The following is a 21,074-nucleotide window of genomic DNA, read 5'->3' as shown; positions in this document are numbered from 1 at the left end:
GATGTTTTCTCAGTTTTACTATTTGCAGTTTTCTTTATTGCTTTATTACAGAACCTCCTTTTCTGGGCACTTCTTGACAGTGGGAGGCAAAAGGTACTTTGTGGCAATCTACTCAACCCTTGGTTACCATAGAAACCACAAAAAAAGAAAACTCGGCCTTAAAGAAAATAATAGTTTCAGAAAAACATGGCAACCTGATGTACCCTGATCACTGAGGATTAGTTTGTAGGATTTTCTTTTCACCAAAAAGTGATTTATAAGAAAGTAAATGTAATAATGTTTTTTTATTTTCCTTGCACCCTGTCAGCTTTAAACACCATAACGTTTAGGGGGAAAAAATATACACATGCAAGTTGCAGCTTTGCTAAATGAAGAGAATGTCTTTGGATGAAACATAATTTATATAACATACTGTATAATTCCTTGCATTTACATACCATTTTCCCAATTTAGTTGACAAATGTTTCCAGTGTAGAGTAGTACTTAAGGCATCAGAATCCCAGCTGGAAGGTTGTGACTTTGATTCTCTTAAAGACATTACTGGTGTACCCTTGACGAAAATGATTCACCTCTACCGATCTCTAGAAATCGCAGGAAGCATTGCTAGGGGTAACATGGTGATGACCCAGCTTTCCATCTAGGGTGGTTATCAAATACTTTCAGTCTCCTCAGTGCTGCAGAAACTAGGATAAGATCTGGCCTGATAAGAGACAACACTCAAATTTGGAATTTCCCTCTGCTTACCTGTCTTGTACTAGGTAAGCAGAGGTAATGTACAAAATGTGAAATCTTCTGATATTTTGTAGTACTGATACTTATGGTTTTGTTTTTTCATATGCAGGTAGAAAGGGTGTAGACACAAATTACACGTAGTATCACACAGACACAGTATCACACAAATTTCTTTAGCACATTCTTAAGAGTTTGATTAAACCTTTCCACATGTCCGTCTGCCTGTGGATGATGGGGACTGGTCTTTATCGCTGTAATACCTAACTGTTGATGGAGCCGTTTCATCAGTCGGGAAGTGAAGTTAGTTCCCGGATCAGTCCAGATTTCTGTTGGAATTCCCTCCATAGAAAATAGTTGCACAACTGTACCAATAACATTTGGTGTTATTTAGTAAAGTGGAAATGCCTCAGGAAAACAGGTTGCATAGTCACAGATAACTGGTATATATTGGTATCCTGAACTACTTTTCTCTGAAGGTATATCCAACGATATCCATAGCTATTCTGCGAATGGGCTGGAAATTATTGGCAAAGGTTGAAGAGGAGCTCGGTTAGATTTATGTAGAATGCTGGTTTTCTGGCACTCGGGGCATGTTTGACAATATGTTTGCACATCCTTGTATGGTGTTGGCCAATAAAAGTGTGAGCTAATCCTCAAGTATGCTTTTTGATGTCCTAAATGCCCTGCCCATGGAATTGTATGTGCAAGGTGTAAAATCATTGGCCTAAAACTACTGGGTATGACCAAGCGCTTGTCAGTTTTCCCTGGCAATATACAGTATAATGCATTATCTTCTACAATATACTTCTCCCCTTCACACATTTTCAACTCATTCCCACAAGTTTTCTTAAATAAAGGAACAAGAGATGGATCTTCCTTCTGTAATTTCCTGATGTCATTTGGGATTTCCCATTGCCCTGGACTCAGCCCAGATCCATGTACTTTAGGTATAGGGCTACCTAGCTGTTTTTCAAGGCGCCGCTGTTGATGGATCTTCCTCTGTCCTATGGTTCCTCCCTCGCACAAACTTTGGCACAAGTTTTGCAGAGGTAGCAAGGAACTTTTGCACGAGCCCTCGTGACTATTGGACATGAAACATGACCTTAAAAACTCTCTACATTGGCATTATTTTGTGGCAAGTCATATAGCACTGGTAGATCTCTGCCTAAAATCATGCCACCTGGTAAATGTTTCCACTACCCCCCACTGTCATCAGATACTTTTGATCTTCTACCACCATTGTCATTTCTGCCATGGGACAGTGCTTCTGATCACCATGTACACACTGAATCGGTGTCTGTTGATCATATATAGTGCTGCTATCTGGTACATGATGTTTCTTTATCAAAGACGGAGAGCTACCACTATCCAGGACACAGTCACAGGTATATACAGAGATCTTTCATTTTTCTGGTCCCCCACTTCTTCCTTTCTTGGAGCATAGCAATAACCAGTCATTTTTGGTTTCCTCAAAGGACACATTGATGCTTTGTGCCCTGTCTGTTGATAATAGAAACATAAAGCCTTTACTTGCCACACGGTCTGCATTGTCCTTTTCTTCTCCTTTGGCTGCCTTCCAGACTCTGACCCCTCTCAGAGGTACTTACAATGTTCCAGCCATCCTTAATGCGTTTAGATCCTCTGGGTATATATCCTCCAGTTCACGTTCCTTGACCCAGGTCCTGACATCATAAGGAAGGATTCAAATCAGCTGCTCAAGAAGAATTGCTTCTCCTATTTCTTCCTTGGTGTGTTGATCGGGACAAATCCATCTCTGGCTTCATTGGTCAGGTTTTTTTAAAAGCGCAGTCCAGGCCTCCCTCTTTGGGAACTTAGTACTCTACAGCTTGCCATCCCACCCTAACGCCAGAAATATCACAGTCTCCTCCTTGAAGAGTTTAGAGGCAGAGAGGGAATGCAGCAATGACGATGGCACAGCCACAATTGCAAAGAAGTGCAATGGTGTTTATTAAGAGGAACTGGGTTTCAAAAGTCCACACTCAAGAAGAGAAAGTGAAAAATACAAACTAACCACAGGAAAAAAAAACACAAAACTATAGTACAATAATATATACATTAACTGATGTGTAAAAAAAAATATATTTTTTTGTAGGCAGCTCCCAACCTACCCCCCCACCTTAAAGACCACCTTTTCTAGGTTAAACTCCTCCCCCTAGAATATTCCACTATAAAGCAAAAATAATTTGACAAAATAATTATCAGAATTCCGATATACACGTTTCTCCATTGAGTACACAATTAAACATTGAACATATTGTTACCAAAAATAAAATGTCGTACTCCTTTTGTGTACATCAATATTGTTTAAGAAAATGCTCCCCTCTCTTAATGGTGTCTTCTGTACAAGGAAGACGCATGCGCATCACTGAAACAGGCACTACAAAGCCAGCCCTTGTGGCCGTACCAACGTTTGGGTCCGACAGGTTGTGGGAGAGACCATTTTGCAGGTGAGAACGGTCTTGTTTGAAACACGTGAGTTAAACGCTATTTTGGTTAATTTCGCTTCTAAATCAAAGGAGAACAGGTGTTTCTTTTGAGTTAATGTTTAATTTTGATTGTACGGGAACAGTCTTATTTCACTGTTTTTGCACCCACAGAGCAAGTATAGCTGTCCTCGGATTTCCACACTAGGTAACGTTTGAATCACTGTTGCAGTCATTATGCGGTACTTGTGAATATCAGCTGTGTGTTGTAGGCTTACATTGTCAGATGTAGGATAACATTAAGCAGATCAGAGTCCTTTCTTCTTTCTTTGTGTTTGATAAACTTAATAATAAATAGTGAAATAGTAAAATGAGAATATAGATATATGGCTGAGTACTGTAACAGTCCTTAGATGTTTTAAAAAATCTAGTCTGTTTTTTACACTACTGTATAATGTTGAGACAATTTGTATGCTGGTAATTTATTAATTGCTTCATGTTTGACAACTTTGTAGTGTATTTTACATATTGCTTAGCCAATAAGCATGGTTATTTACATGATAATTTACCTATTGAAAATAAACAACCGATTGAAACATCTTTAATAAGCTGGAACAGGTGCATTGTTAGTTCTGACCAGTAGTGCAAGCCAACGAGAAATAGAAATGAACAGAAAACAGTTATTTTTCATTGACGGTTATTTCTTCACATTTGTTGGACTTTCTGTTGATTAGAAAATGTGCCGTGAGCATTTTCTGATGAATTGTTCGATCTTGACAATCTTAAATATGACTGTTTTCCTACCTGCAACATTACTGAGCCTGCAGGGAAAAAAAATCTAACATTAAATCAAAAAGAAAATGATAACCAGGCCTTGCAAAGGGTACTTTTGGTTGTTTAATTTCTAGAGTAACCGAATCCAAGTTTTTTTTTTACTTCATTCTTCCATAATCTGTTATTTCCTTTAAGAAATGTCAATGTCAAATGATTCCAATAATTAAAAAGTAGAGTAAATTGGTTTTTAAAACTTCTGGGACTATGATAGTGCTTTTTCTGGTGTTAATGACAGAAGTAGATTGTGTGGTTCATTCATTTGGTAAATTGCATTTGCAGCTGTTTTTCTTGAAGGTAGACATTTGCTTCCAATGTATACTGTACCTAGTGTGGGAGAGGGCAGAAATACGGACAGGGTGAAATGAACCGTATTATGGAACGTAAGTAATGAAAAGTAATGAAAAAGTAACAAATTACAGGGGAAATTCTAAAAAAAAAGTATTTTGAGGTGTAAACTAACATACAGTAGTTAAAGTAAAATCAGACTTTTTCTTACATAGTCATTCAGTAATTGCTTTATTTTGTATTTCATACAGGTAAATATCTATGACTTGAATTTGTAAGCAGCCAAGAAGTAATTTTATTACCACTGTCTTTTTAGCTTTTGGATTATGTTATTTCTCAGGATATGTTGCATAATTGGAGATACCTAATTAAGTTGGCTTCCAGCTGTATTCAAATGCCACCTATTTCTGTATTCCATGGTATGCAGAAAAGCCATACCTGATATTATACTATATGCTATATTATATAATATCAGTATATGATATTTTACTGTGATATCATACTGACTGCATTAAGCTTACTGTTGAATACCAATACATAAAACGTGTGTTTTGTTTTTTTGGAAAGTCTGCTGTAAGATCACTTTATTAGCCATATGCAGTTTCTTTCATTAGGAATTTGTTGTATGTACAGAACTTCTCGAAGAAGCGGACATCATTTCAACAAGTGCAAACACCGATGCTGGAATATTAAGTGCCGTCTTGTGTGCAGGTTTTCAGCTCGGATGAAGCGGTTTGCCGAACACTCCTGTTGCAGCTGTCAGTGTGCCACGAGCGGTGCACTACATAACAGGGCTGAGTGGCAACACCTCCCGGGGGGGATCCTGTATTAATTCCTCACTCCCAGATTAATTAAGACCACTCTTTCACAGTTGCATGTGTGCATCTTAAGTTTTGCATTTTTTAATAATAATAATAATAATAATAATAATAATAATGTTTCTTTATTAGCCCTATACAATTTCTTGCATTAGGAATTCGTCTTTTCACATACCCCAGCTTTTCTCCATGGAGACACAGACAGGGAGAGAAGCTTGGGGTCAGAGCACAGGGTCAGCCATTGTACGGCGCCCCTGGAGCAGTTGGGGTTAAGGGCCTTGCTCAGGGGCCCAACGGAGTAGGATTCCTCTGCCGGCCGCGGGATTTGAACCGGCAACCTTCCAGTCACAGGCGCAGTTCCTTAACCACAGAGCCACCGCTCCGCCCCTTCTTTTGAAAGATGCCTCATGTAAATAGGATGTGTTTGGTTTAGCAACCCCTACACAAGGGATAGGTGTAAATAGAATACCCTTTCCAACCAGGGCACTTAAACCATACAGGCATCTGGCCAGTTACAGGCTTTACTGCTGTAGTAGAGGGTTCAGGAATCCCCCTATCGCCAAGGATGATTTAGCTGTTTCTTCCCCACAGCTAGCGGCAGGGCTCAGCTTTGAGGCATCCCAAGTTCATGTTCTCACCCTGGGAAGTGTGCATCTATTGAATGAGCCTCTCAGGGGGGGGGGGGCTTTTTGTGTTTGCTTGCACTCGCGTTTCAATGGATTCAACTCGTGTGTTCGCATGCATTTCAGCTATTTTTTTGCCCAGTTTGGCACCTTTTAACTTGTTTGTAAGGAGTCCCGTTGGGGAATTGGATGGCGTTCAACTCATGCTTGAGAAGCCGTCTGTACCTCCGTGTTATTAATGAGGTGATATTGAATTAATTCTGTTTGGTTTCTACACCCTTTTTTTGTCCTTAACATATTAATACCGCTGTAGCACCCAAAAGTTGCAATAGGAGCGAAAGTGTCGAGATTAAAATCTGTTCCGATTTCAAATGGGATGAAGTTAGTGCAAGTTAAAGATATTTCTGATTTATTCAAAAACCATCCATTAGATTTTGACTTAAGTTTTGGATTTGTGAGGTGGCTTCTAGCAGTTTTTCACACTGTTTCAAATCTGTTTTTACTTTGTATTTGTGCAACTTGAATTAAACAGTATGAAGGGAGATTTGTTGGTGTTGACTTTTTCAGCTTTCGCAAGAGTGTTGGATCATTTTGGATGACTCGCGTGCAAATGGATGGGATTTTAAAACAAGTGTTTTTTTTTTGATAATCGCTTACTAATTTCAGTTAGTTGACCCACGTATGTTTTAGCCTCTCATAATGACATTTTGAAGAAAAATCCTGTTATGTTTAAAGCACATAGTGACTGTTTTGTTCTTTAGAAAAGCAATGAAAAGACCTCAGGAGCCTTCTTTTAGTCATGTTATCCTTGAATAAAAACACGACAGAAGTAATTGCTATAATAAAATACACAGAGTAGACAAAAACCTATTAGAATAAAAATACACATTGTGTGCTTTTTGAAAGCATTCGGTCCTTTGTTAAATATTAAAATACTTCACCCTTTTATGTTATATTATAAAAGGGGTTTACTGCTGTCAACAGTGAATGTGTATTCACTGCTGTTTTAATGACTGTCTTGGAAATGAGTAGTCTTAGGCAGAGATCACATGTGTCTTCTTTAGCTTTGCAGTGCTGTGCCATGCAGCGGCTACAGTTGACCTGCTGCTGGTATCATTATCTGTTTTATGTCAGTGGCAAACTAATTGATTTAAAACTGCATAATCCTCAAAACCCACCTTGAGTCCAAACAACCTCCCGTCTAATGCTACATGATGATAACCTTTAAAAAATGTAACTTGTATTCATATATTACAAATGTAAATTTGTGCTTGTATGCATCTCAAGGCTTTTGCATTGCTGAAAGTTTGAATTAAGAGTAGTCTACAAGGAATATGTTTCTTAGGAAAGTACTCAAGTCATGCATGGTTTGAAATTGTGTACTCTTATAATGAGTGTCTCAGTGAAGTCTGAAGCTGTGTTCAGCAACTGGTCATTTCAATGATGTGGACTCTTTATAAACTCTGGTCATTCTGCAATCCAATTCAGTTGTAAAGAAATGCTATGCAAACATTTGTATGGACTCACAAGAGTCCCTATGAGCTTATACAAATAACTGGCCGGTATTTATATGTGCTGAAAAATTCCCTTGAGAATTGTCTGTGCAGTCACCATGCACTATTAAGTAGTGGGAAACACATTTTGTACATCTAGCATACTTGTAAAAGCTGCTAAAGCACAGTGGGTCTTAAAGACCATTGCTGTAATGGTCACTCTATATGTGGTCAAAAAAGATGAATACATTTCTCCTATGTAGAAAAACCTGGCCTGGATACCAGTCTCTCACAGGGGGAACTTTAAAATTCTCCTGTTGATTTGTTAGGCGTTGCATGATCTGTCTCCCCTGTGCCTTCAGGAGTTATTCCAGTTTGTTCAGTTCGTCCAGAAGGCTCTAGGCTCCTCTCCTTAAAGTTTCGAGGACTTCAAATGCCGGGGGTCCAGGGGCCTTCAGCTGGACCCCTATCGTCTTTGGATGTTTTAAAAATCTTGCCTTAAAACTTGTGCTTTTGATGTCCTTGGGTTCTTAATGTCTTTCATTCTTTGGATGTTCCCAACTGTGTCTGTTTTTTGTTCATTCCATATACAATAGTGTTTTTATTTATAAATATCAAAGTGCCTTGAGAAGGCTCTGTATTGAAAGGCACGATTATAAGACTAAGGTTGACCAATTGTCCTGCTCGTCAGCTTCAGCGGTCGAGAATACAGTAGTTGTCTATAACAGCCCAGAGGAGAGAATGAGCCGAGTCTAAACCAAACCTTCACCCGGGGGTGGGTAGTCACCACAGGTACTCCTGAGCCTTTTAGTTCTATTTTTTGGTGACTAATCATTTTGGCCTCTTGGTTATGCTGCTGACTGGATATTAATGAGGTTGTTGTATGTTTGAAGCTAATATTTTTTATTTTTTTGACTGTACAATTCTGTGGTATTTCTGCTAACTACTTACTGCATTGAGCAAGCAATGCCTACACACCATAGCAAAACAAACTCTCCCTGATAAACAGAATGGAATTCTATTAAGCTGGCAAGATGTCTCACCGGCACTGTATCTATTAATTATGCAGCAAGTGTTATGGCCTCTTTGAAGTTACCAGCTAATTAAGCGCTTTGTCTTTTGATTTCAAGATATTTAAAGGATTTTCTTAATGTATTTTGAATACACATTACAACAAGCATGATGACTTTTGCTTTAAGTGCTTCCTGTTTTTCTTTTTATGGTCTGTTCGTTTGCAATTATAGTGGGGGTGATCTTGTCACGATACACTGGTACTTTTCCCAGAACAATTTATAACCTGAGGTCATTTCCTATACATAGTTGTTGAGGTGATTTTTTTTCAACAACAGAGAATGAAGAGTTGATTAACTTAACCAATTTAATTACTATACTGTACAAATACATGTACAGTAACCATAAGTGGAGGGAGGAAAACCATTTTACAAAAAAGGACTTAGATTTCTTATTTTCTGGTTTCAAGGTCTTTACTGAGACAGTCTGATAAGCTTCAGGCCTAACAATTTGCTATTTGAGTGCCTTGGGCATCCTGTAGTTCTGGCTTGGATGTGAACTGGGAGATTTTTCTCCCTTTTTTGCGCTTGTCTTGCATGCGAGTCGCACTAGAGGAGTCCCGCTCTTTTGAAAATCGGTAACTGCAGAAAACTCTGGACTTTATCAGAAAGGATAAATGTTTTATGACAAATTAAATGACTGTAAGCAGTTAATGAACATCACTGTTTCTGTTACCCTTAGCTTACTTGACAGGTTCATTAAACCGCTGTCATAATTAACATTCCTTGTCATTAGATTCCAAACGAAATTGAAAGTTAAATATGGAAGTGTTTGCTTTTCATGATTATTAATAAAGAATGTAACACTACCATTTAATAAAGGTATAAGAGACGATTATATGATGCCCTAGATAATCTGAGTCACATGCTGCATTGTTATCTTATTTTAGAATAATTCAATGGAATGTTTTCATGTTTTTATTTTCATGTGCTCACTTGAGTTGAATGGCTGTTAATATTGTAGGGCATTTCTTTATATTAAATTAAGAAAATTATGATATAAGGAAATATATAGCAGGAAAGTCACATTGCTCAAAAGAAGCTGCATCCTGACTTTTTTTCTGATCTTTTCTCTGATCTTTACGGTTTCCCACATTAGATAATGTTGGATTAAGCGTTGATGGTACTGTTATTGAAACTAATATTCCATAAACCTTTGCAATCATAGTATTCCATTGTATTCTGAGGCCTGAGTGTATCACTGTTGGGGACAGCCTTCTGATACTACAGTTTAAAGCCCTGCAGTAATTGTATCCATTATATTCTGACGCCTGATTGCATCACTGCTGGGGACAACTTTCTGATACTACAATGTAATATGTATGTTATTATACTTACAGAATGTTCCAGAAAATTATAAATCAATTCTGCCACGGTGAACACACTGATTAAAAAAAACAGTATCGGGTGCATGCTCTTTCTAAAATAGTCACTTGGCCATCTGGTGCAAGATTGTAGAAATGACCATCATGTTGAATAGATGCCATAAAGTTTTAGAAGGAAGAAATATAATTGCTTATAGAGTTTCAATTTAATTATTCTTGGGGTTATAACAGGGTTAATTACTCCTTCAGAAAGGATGGCTGGAGTCATTCCGTTTGTCAGTTTTCTGTGTACTCCTAATACATTGTAACAGTCTTTTAAAATGAAATACTGTTTTTGTCTTTGTGGTTAAAGCAGACAAGCAGATTATACAGCCTGATGTGGGAGTGTGAAAGAGACTATGTGCCAAACACCTCATCACCTGCCTGAAATCATTTGGTTTTGGTGTTTTTGTACAATGTACAGTAATGCAAAATGAGATGAATTTGTCTACACATCATAAAACAATGTTTAAAGGGTTTTGGGGTACACTGTACCTTTTTAAAGTAGGATAAACACTTAGATAATACAGTTTAACAAAAATAACCTGTTTCTATCATTGCCAATGTGTGTAGTTTTAGAATTACATCCAGTTATTCTTAGAAATTAAATCTCTGATCTTTTTTTAATTAGTTCCCATCTACTATTGGCAACAGACAGCAGAGGATCTTACAGTCACAGTCCGTCTCCCAGAAGGCACCACTAAAGAAGCCATTGAGTTCAAGCTATCAATGGACAGTCTTAATGTTGGATTACGTGGATATGCTCCTTTGATCAAAGGACAGTTTTCTTCTTTGGTTGACACAGAAGCTAGTACATGGATACTAAAAGATGACAAAAGGTAAGTTACTACCTTCTCTAAGAATATTACAGACACTCCATGTGAATTACAGCATCTATTAGAATATGTGTTTTGCCCAGTGTTTAAAATTATTTTAGCTGTGAAGATATTTGGCATTTTTTTAAAAATGCACTGGAATATTGTTTGTAAAATGTCACTAAAGAGTATGTCCCACATACCTATCAAAAGCTTCCTGCATAGTAGAGTTAGTACAGGAGTAAGTAAAAATGAATTCAGCAATGAAAAGCAGAAAGAGGGAAGCACGGCACACTAAAGATTTACTGCTGCTTCACAACAGTGCATTGGTGCACATGACAGCATTTCTGAGCCTCCTCACAGTTCAGTAGCCCACACTGTAATCCAGATAATAAAAGCCTGAGAGGCATCCACTGAGTCCTGCCTCTGAGAACAGCTGTGCCAAACCCTTGCACTTTGCTGGCACAGACAGTTTGAAGGAGAAAAGAGACAAAGTCCAGAGAGACAATACTGAAATGTTATACAGAGACCCTGTGGTCGGAATCATTTTGAGTACTTTTGTTTTCTTTGAAATGATAGATCGACCTTTATATGAAGTGTATAATATATATAACATTACTTTATTAACCCTTTACAATTTCTTGCATTAGGAATTATCTTTTCGCATACCCCAGCTTGCTCTCCATGAGACACACAGACAGGGAGAGAGCCTGGGGTCAGAGCACAGGGTCAGCAATTGTACAGTGCCCCTGGAGCAGTTGGGGTTAAGGGCCTTGCTCAGGAGCCCAACGGAGTAGGATTCCTCTGCCGGCTGCGGGATTTGAACCAGCAACCTTCCAGCCACAGGCGCAGATCCTTAGCCACAGAGCCACCGCTTCGCCCCAACATTGTTAATGTTAATGTCTTTTAAATTGTCCTCATTTAAATTGTGGAACCAAGTGTAGAAAAATAATTGTAGAGCCAATGTTAGAGTAGCTGTTTTTGTTATTTCTTAATGTTGTTTACCCCTTTTACTTGGAGAACTGACTAGTTGGTCTAAACATTCTCTTGCTAGTTCTAATCATATTTACTCTTTGACTAGAAACCTCCTTCAAAATATTCTTTGTCTTTCTAATAGAAGCGTCACACCGTTCTATGCACTGACCTAAAAAAGTCTCTTTTGCTGGCAGAGACAGTTACCCTGGCGTGAGTAATTTTTGCATGGCTAATCGGACTGTAGGTGACTTACTCTTGCCCTTGCCCTGCCACAAGAAGCCTAAAGCTTTTCAACCATCCATCCACTCTCTTTAGGAGTGACAGATATAACCACAAATTAACACATTTCTAAATTCCTAAGATTATTTTTGTTACATGTCCTTCAAAAATAGTTGAGATGGAAATATCAGCTTTGTTCACAATATATGAATGTGTGCAAATTATTTTATTTATGGGTTGTTGTCTTTGTGGAAAATAACCATTACTTTTTTTTGGGGGGGGTGGGGAAAAAAGGAAATGCACAGATATTCTCCAATATTACTAATGTAAAATTAGCAACAGGATCTTAATGATCCAAGAGCATGTTTGTCCATTTCACATTGACACCTTCAAAAACATAGTGAGGTTCCAAACCACCTTGTCCCTGCATTTGCTCTACACAAGTAATTACTGGGGTTGTAAATGCATCTTGCTTATTGGTGATTGCTAATTTATTAATGTATGTCAAACAACAAATTTAATTTAAAAAAATCTGTGATGAGCTTAGTGCATTGTATATCCAGGGTAAATCCATTTTATGTAAATATACAACCTACATATCGTATATCATTTGTACTACATTGTAACTGCAAATAACTGGATATATTTCACATTTTGATTTAGAAAACAAATGCATCTCTTTGGGCATAGGAACTGAGAATGCACTATTCTTAAAACTGCTTACAATAGTCTCATTCTTAAACTTGCCAGCCTCCAGGGCACTTTTTAAAACAGCATGAAGATTAATGAATGAAGGGTACAGGAAAGATATGAGCCTTTTTCCCTGCACCTGAGCTTGCAATCCCTGTTCCCCAAAGTAGCCTGAAAGCAGCCTCCCACACTCTCTGATCCATCCTCATTTTAACAAGCTGCTTTATGGAAAACGTCTGAGTGAAACTGCTTCTAGCGTTTCTTTGCAAACTCAAGTTCTCTCTGAATAAACTTCTTGATTTAGTTAAAAGCTCAAAAGTTACAGCTCTTATTATTTTTTCAAAGGTGCAAATCTTCTTTCCTCGCTTTGAAATGGGAAAAGCTAAACCACTTGTTCCGTGCACAATTTTGATTGGGAAGTACAGTGAATATCCTGCAGGATGTTTGCCTAATGCATCGTTTATGACTTCTATAGCATCAGAGTAAAAAAAATATAATTTTCCTTTAATGCACATTTTATTGAAAGCGGCTTTCAAGAATCTTTTCGCATAGAAGGATTACATTTATTATGTTTTTTTCCCCGTGTATGTTTTCAGAGTTTAAACACAATTACTTTGAGTCCACATATATCAAATTTTCAAGAATGAGGAGAACGACCATATATAGCACACTACAGCATTTAGTGATTAATTGAGTTTGAAAACAGTTGACTCACTTTATATATCCTAGCAACCTGGTACTTATCCAGAGTACTGCCAGGTAGGTAGTAATTGGAAGAAGCAGCCTGGTGATTGCAATGTATTGGTGTAATATTATTTGCTGCAATTACAAAAATTGAGACAAGCTGATAAAGATTTAAATCTTTGTCTCTGGTTTTCAGTAATTTACAACAGTGTTTCAAATAATGCAAAGAGAGCAGGCAGCCCTAAAAGGCCTAAAAACGATTGAGCACCTATCAGCAATGGGAAGAAACACAAAGCATTTCCACTGTGATTCTCAGCACACTGAAGGACAGAAATATAGTGGCTTTGAGTGCCATGTTTCTTAGGAGATTGCTTTTATGTGTGCCAATTATAAAATAAAATCAGTTTTCTCATTTCAGAAGAGTCTATATAAAGATGCCATTTGAGCTCTTATTGCATCAAGAGCCATAATGTCTTCCAAGTGCTTAAATTTGTAGGCAGAGCCAGTTCCACTGTTGAGTTGTGTAAGATTTTATGTAAGTCTTCTAATATTGGAGATGTATCTGTGATGCGCATGTTTCTTCACCACTGTCAATTGAGAAATGGACTCATGTGACCAGGTACTTGTTAGGATTGCATGGATTAATTAAATGCATATGCTAAAAACACTTAGGGGTCATTAGAAAATAAAAATCAGATTTGAATCATCATCACAGTTATCGTAATGCAGCATTATACATAGCTTTTGAGGGCATCTGTGGCAGAGCACGGTTTTTTCCATGGTTTTTAGCATTACGATCTGCAGCCTGCGTCAAAAGTTGTTAGTTTCCTCAGTTACATTACATTTGAATAGCCACGAATGTCAACGCATGTAAAGGCACCAGGATATCCAGTGAATGTTAAAAAGTATTGCTTAAGTCTAAGCCACTAGCAAAGAGGTAGCACGAACGCATTGAAAGGTGTCACCAGGGAAGCGGGTTTCTGTCTCATTATTAAATCAGTGCAGCTGTGTGCATATTTATTAGAACATTTCAAGTTTTTTTTTCCCCCCGTTTACTGAGGTTCATGCAGAAAGAAACGTGTTCATTGACTAGAGAAATTAGTTCTTAATTGTCAATTTTGTGTTACAGAAAGCTTGCTCTGAACTAAAAACAGTTCGTCCTTTATTAAAATTACCTTATGATAAGGGATTATGACTTTTCTTGGAACATGAATTGCATCCCAGTCAGCTTCAGAGTGGAACAGGATGCTGGACTAAAATACTTTACCGTTTGGTGAATGCTTCCATCTGTCCATGATTGCATCTGTTTTGTAAAGAGGAGGAGTCACCTTTTTAAAACATTGCCATTTCTGGCAGTGCGTTCCTTTTCTCTTATTGGCCTTTACAAATTGCATTTGTCATTGACATTGAAGTCATGAATAAAATTAGACATGTAATTGGCCTACATTTCCTTACTTTACAAGATTTCTGGATACACAGGTTGGATGTACTGTACATCTAGGGACTGGAAGCACACTTCACGTTTCAAAGGCATGTGCGAGTGGTGTATGTGGGATCCAGCTATCACAAAATGTCCTATTACAATGCATTTGCTTGTAATGTGACTAAACTCTCTACTTCAGTATACAATTGGTAGTTTAGTAGATAGCGGGGTTTGAGAGGAGCAAACTGTCAGTATATTTTTCTTTGCACAAACATTCAGTTCACCTTGGATTACTTCCTTTTTGGGAGCTGTTATATATATATATTATTGTGTACATATGCAAAACAATGGAAGAGAATGGTAAAGGAAACAGTTCACCATAAACACATTACCATTACAATAGCCTTTTCAAGAAAATGCCAAATGGCAAAATTCTGTGTAGATCCCAGTTTACTACTGACAATTTTCAAAAGAATCACCTAGAACTGTGACTGTTAGTCATCAGCTTTACAACCTTCATTTAGTAAGAGAAAGTGTTTCTTTTATTTCTGATCATGTGTTTTTGTCATGTTTCAAAAGCCTCTTTCTAATAAGTGTTTTGGAATGTTTCTTCGGCAGTGGCCGACAGAACTGTATGATGATAAACATTTACCAGTGAATAGGACTCCCAGGCCCCAGTTAGAACCTGTCTTGGACTATCCGGTGTTATTTTATGTTAAGTATATAATTCTGGCTAATCCGAGCCCACAAAACCAGCTCTTAGACCTTTTAATAGACATATTGCAATAGGTGATCAGTTGCTGTTCCTACGACTAGCAGTTACTATCCAATACCTATGTGGCATCTGATATTGTATACTTTCTAAAATGAATACAGTATTATTGTATCGTACTTCTGATATATTCTGACATCCAACAAGGCACTTCGCAATAACCAACCAATAATCTTTTCCTTTTAGCTTGGAGATAACCTTGCAGAAGAAAGATGAAGGTGCTATGTGGCCCGAGCTGATTATAGGTGACCAGAGGGGGGAGTTTATAATGGATCAAGCCCAGGCAGCTCTGATCCATGAAAGGCTAACTCACCTAACTTCAGAGGATTTGGTGAGTACCATCAGTAAGCTGATATGCTTGTATTGCTAATTGTTTGATACAGTATATGGATTTTTCGGTGTCATGACATCATTCTTTATTTCCTTTATTTCTTTCTCCTCTTGAGCTTTGCATTCTCCATGTGGCAGTACTTTGAGTGTTCACATGTGCTCTAGAGCTTAAGATGTCCGGAGTATATAAATATATATATAAGTATAGTGTATCACGTCACCGGAAATGTTCCTGGTTCTGAATCTCAGACCATGGCGCTTCTATTTTGTGATGGAAATTGGAGGTTTTACAAGTTACAGTGTGCATTTTACTTTCTTTGTGCTTTGAAATGCACTCAATATCAATTCTTTCTGACCCTGAAATATGAAAATGGCATTGTGGTTCCCCCTTAACCAATGTGAGTGAAGTCCATAGTTTAAAATATAAAGGAAATAGCTTATTTTCGCTCTTAAATGCCGTGTCTTATTCACTACCTCATCATACTAGATAGCATTCAAATACCCACTGATACGGTAATGGTAACTGTTATTTAAAGAGTAGTATCAGGTGCCAAGATAACAGGGTAACCACTCTAGTGCATGTAATTATTTCTTGCTGAAGTTGTAGCTAATTCAATAAAATCCAAATGGCAGATCACCTGGATTGTGTTTTTATTAAATTATTATACAGCAGGAAAAGAACTGGATAAGCTCCTGAATGTTACACAGAGACCGGGATATAATTTGTTTATTTTGGTTCATACAGGTTTTAGTTGGCAACCATATTTCATTGCATTGTTTAACATTTCTGCTTCTTAAAGATTACATAAAAAAAATCTCGATTCAGTCGTGTCTATTTAGAGGAAGAGTATAGATGAAAAAAAACAATCTTTAAAATGTAGTTCTGAAAGAAAATCACTTATACAGTAGTTGCAATTACAAAACTGTTACGATACGTTCAAAAACCGTAACAGTGAGCAGGGTTTCCCAAGTGTTTCACTTGGGCGCCAGCATGATTCACTTGGGAATACTCAACCAGGGCTCTCTCAGATCTCAGCCAACACCGACACCACAACCCCTGTGGCTTCCAGGCTCTTGTGGGTTCGGGGTGCTGCGGTGAGGGACATTTCTCCCCTCCAGCTGGTGCTAAACCTCCATTTACCAGGCTGTGTTCAGTGTTGGAGTCTTTAGAGAGAACAGCTGCTTAACACTGTCAGAGCTCTACTTCTTGTTGTTGGGAGGTGCAGGTTTGACCATGTACTGAGATCCGCCTTGTTTCTCTGATACTCCTGGTTCTGAAACAACGTGAAAATAGTTGCAAAAATGCTTGTAACGGTTTTCATTTGTGATTGCAACGTTCTTGGCTCGTAATTTAATTTTAATTTACTGTATTCAAATATTTAGATACTTTCCATAATCATGTAAACATTAATCGAATCGAACAAGGGTGATTTTGGCTGAGAAAAGTCTGTTCACCCAGAAATGTTGATGCATTTTTCATCAGAAAGCCTGGGACTTCCATGTGGTTGTCAGTTTAATCTTTTGGCCCTTTGGGACACTGGTGCTTTTTTCCATTTTCATCTCAAGTAACACTTTTCATGTTCATGATGGCTCGTGTAATTATTTTTTGTTTGCGTTGTTTGTTTGTATCAGTAACACATCTTTAAAGGGGGAGTTTTAAAATTCCGTGCTGATTTGACAGTGGTGAAACCATAGACACTGAAATATATCTTCTGCTTAGGCCACAGACCCAGGGAAAGATAAGCCCCCATGCAATGCTCAGGAATTGGAGGACTGTGACATCTTCCCAGAAGACAGCTCAAGCTTGACCCGATTTGATGGCAGCTCACTGAAAGCTACCCATGTGGTAGGATATATTTTTTTTTCCTTTGCTGCTCTCTTAACAATGTACATTTGATATTTGCATACATTTGCCTTTGCTGATAGGCACATAACATAAAGATTGCAAAAAGAAAGGTGGTCATTAGGCTCGTTTAGCACATTTTAGTATCTTATTGATCTAAGGACATCATGCTGTCATTTCCTGATGGATGTGGTGGCGTTGGCTTCAAAAGCAAGACCCGACGCTTATTCCAGCCTCCTGCAGCCTCCTCTGTAAATCTGTGCTTCCAGTTCTGCATTGTTTATGCCTTCCCACTTGGTTCACATGTATCCTCTGGTTTGTTTTTCACTGTTCTAAAAAAGCCCATTGGGTTAACTTGAATGCCTGTGGGGATTCAAATCTCAATATTTAATATTCTAAAACGGCTCTTACTATAGCATTACACTTTTTTAACATGATACCACCCAGTTTAAACTCATTGCCTTTAACTCTATATCACGGCATTGTTGGCTGTATCTGTTTTTGTTCCCCAAATTGTGCAGAAGGTTAAAATAATGTATCCACATAAAGTCTTCATAGGTGGCATCTTCAGGTTTAGCGTTTCACTTTTGGACGTTTGACGTGATTTTGCGACCTGCTTGTGACACTTGCACTTGCCTATATAATGTGTTGAATTTAAAATCTTTTGTCATTTACTCTGTTGCTTCTATAGCATTTGTTGATTCAGTTGCTTTGGTATCATTTGCAAAATTAACTAGAACGCTAACTGTGCTAGAAGCAATGATCCTAGTGCAGATCCCCATGGTACTTGCTTGATACCTAACCCCCAATTTCAAATGTTACTTCTTATCAGTATCAGTTGTTTTCTATGCATTAATCAGTTCTGAATCCAGATGGTATTTTCTTGTAGGCATTCAATTTTGGAATTATTTTTATGAGAAACTTTATTAAAAGCTTTCTGTAAATCTAAATAACTCATCATATACTGTTTGCATCCTGTACTGTTCTTTTTTTGTTCGAAGACCTTTGAATTGTAAATAACCTGCCTTTTCCAAGTCCATGTTGACTTTCCTCTACCATCCCGTTGTCATACAAATGATTGTCTAGTTTTTTTATCCTCTTTTTCCATAGCCTTACATGTAATAGAAGCAAGACTTATTGGCCTAGAGTTAATTGGTTTACATTTCTTTCTTTTTATGTATGGTTAAGCAACACTAGCAGTTTCCCAGTGTGTGAGTTCTACAGTATTACTCTGTTCAGAGTTTTGGCAATGGTCAATGAATAACATTTTTAACTTAAGTACAATTTCTAGACTACCATTAGGCACTAGCTATTTGTCTTTCTAGTACCTGAAACACCTTTGTCTTTTCTCTGTTAAAAAGATGTAAAATTGAACGTCCTTTCCTTAGCCTCAGGCATTTTCTTGATTTCTTTCGTGGTGAACATTCAGTTTACACACCAGACCTTGAACACTTTACTGTTCTTTTGCTAATTTGAAAAAGACTAATTTGTATTTATTTTTGCCAGCATTGCAATATTCCTTCTTAGCCTTTCTGATATCATATTAACCTGTGCTTTCAGTTCATTCTATTATTTTTCTTAAACTGAGTCCTTTTCCTTTTTGATCACTTAAGTGTGTTTTTATCAGTATATTGCTTTGCTTTGTTAGACTATATGGGACTGCATTCTGACCTTGGATTTGCCTACTCTTAGGTGAACATATTGTGTAACTATCCAAGCAGAAAAATCTTTTAAACTTGTTGTATTTTAAATTCCATGTCTTTGCTGCACCACTCTGCTTCTCTTAACGTACCCCATTACTTATTGGTCTCTTTTCCTAAAATTGTGAACCTTTGTTTTTGGACTCACAAATTCAAAATCTGCTTCTGGCCAGATCATGTTATGATCACAGTTCTCTAATGGTTCTTTCAATCGGTCTTTATTGTGTGGACACACTAGATCAATAGTGGGCATTCCCCATAGTAGGTGTTCTGATAAACTGAGCAAAGAATCAATCGTTAGCCATTTCTGCCGTTGTGGGTCCAGCTAATGACTTCCCTGATGGCTTTTCCCAGTGTGTGTGAGGAAAGTTCAGATCTTCAGCTTTAACCACTGCTTCGTTGACATATATACAGTATACCTGATTTAATTGAGTCTTTTTAATTTGTTTTTGAATTAGCAGCACTGTGCCCAAGGATGTGTTTTAAGACTTGTAGATCTAATTGTACATTTGCTTTGCCTTCAGCTGCTTCAAAATGTTAATTAATTATTGCAGTGGAAGGCAATTATTTTGCATGTTACAGTGTTCCATATTGTATATATTCTCATAGTCAATCTTATAGCATGACTTGCTGCTATTTGCAAAATGTGATTGCCTTATTACCTAGTTGTACTTAATAGTATTTGTACTCATAAATTGGAAATTTCAGCTGTATTTCCAATTTATTTTTTGTATGTCTTTAGGTTTTGAATATGTTGTAAATAATTCTGGATAGGGGCATCTGCTAAGCGAAAAACACATTTATGGACTGTAAGATCATGAAATCCCTTGGACAGTTCTCGTGAAAACATTACCAGGCTTAAAGAATTAAACCTTAAATGCATTATTGTCAGAGTGTTGTAAAATTGAAATATAATTAAGAATTTAGAGGTACAAAGTCTGTTTCATGTATTATTGTGCATTGTACATTACCTTTAGGACAGATGCTGTTTCTGTCTCGGGACCTAAAAATTAAGAAACTTAAAATTCTTATGTAGATTCAGTGCTTTCCTTATTTACCTTTGGTGTGGTGTAAAGGTGGCTTTTTATATTATACCACCTAGTTTTAAATATGACTGTACTGGGGTGGCCACCAATTTTTTTTACATGCAGTGTGTGAATGCACCCTTTTTATTATTCTTCGTATTCATGCAGTTACTTCAGACATTATTTATCAAGCAGTAGTTTGACATGGATGAATGCGTACGTCACACTTACAAACACAAGTGCATAGTGATAGGATCAGGAAGTGCAACGTCTCCAGAGGTTTGAATCGCAGTCTTCCAGTAGTGAGTCCAAACTCTAATCAGGACTCCACACAGCTTCCTCAATGTGTTGTCATTAGATATCTGAGCAAACTTGTCATCATTCAGTTCTGTGCTTCATTTAATAGGCAGACTCGCAAATTATTTTAGTAAACCCAGTAGAAAGGTATCGTGTTGAATTATCCACTTGACTATAGGTTAATAAGGGCCCTGTTTGTAGTGGGAAAACAATAAATGATTGTATAGTACATTGAATTGTATTAAAAACTGTGTTAATTCATTAATCATTTTTTTTCCTGGTGCCTCTTATTTATGCATGGGATCAGTATTTTTGTGAGATCAAGCAGCACATTGTTACTTATAGAGAACTCCTTAGTACACATTACAAGTGTACAAGTAAGATGAGCAGGCACAGAACCCTGAAGGAATTTGATAGATGCAGCGATCACTGTAGCAATATAATTGGCACAGTAGTTATAGATGAACTTGTTAATTTGTCCCTTGCAAGATAAAAAGTTTGGCTGGGAGCTGAAGTTAGATGTTGTGGAAGAACATGTTGTGGACAGCCTCCCTGATAGACAAGGACATTACACAAGGGAGGTTTCCAGACCAGTGTATGGGTGGCCTGGGCTCTGTTTTTCAGCTGCTGCTGCATTC

At 37.5% G+C, this 21,074-nt stretch overlaps 1 protein-coding gene across 1 annotated transcript in view; it reads left to right on the top strand.

The window, feature by feature from the left end:
* nudcd1 (NudC domain containing 1) overlaps positions 1–21,074 on the top strand; it is a 58,867-nt gene that overhangs the window by 24,534 nt on the left and 13,259 nt on the right. The window contains exons 6-8 of the mRNA XM_088601918.1: positions 10,295–10,502; positions 15,428–15,572; positions 17,292–17,417. Coding sequence (XP_088458044.1) covers positions 10,295–10,502; positions 15,428–15,572; positions 17,292–17,417 — 479 coding nt within the window. The remainder of the gene's footprint in view (positions 1–10,294; positions 10,503–15,427; positions 15,573–17,291; positions 17,418–21,074) is intronic.

This window comes from Lepisosteus platostomus, chromosome 12, assembly GCF_059453375.1.
Source record: "Lepisosteus platostomus isolate fLepPlt1 chromosome 12, fLepPlt1.hap1, whole genome shotgun sequence".
NCBI classification, from domain to species: domain Eukaryota; kingdom Metazoa; phylum Chordata; class Actinopteri; order Semionotiformes; family Lepisosteidae; genus Lepisosteus; species Lepisosteus platostomus.
Note: the sequence above shows the minus strand (reverse complement) of the source record. Positions and strands in the feature narration are given on the sequence as shown.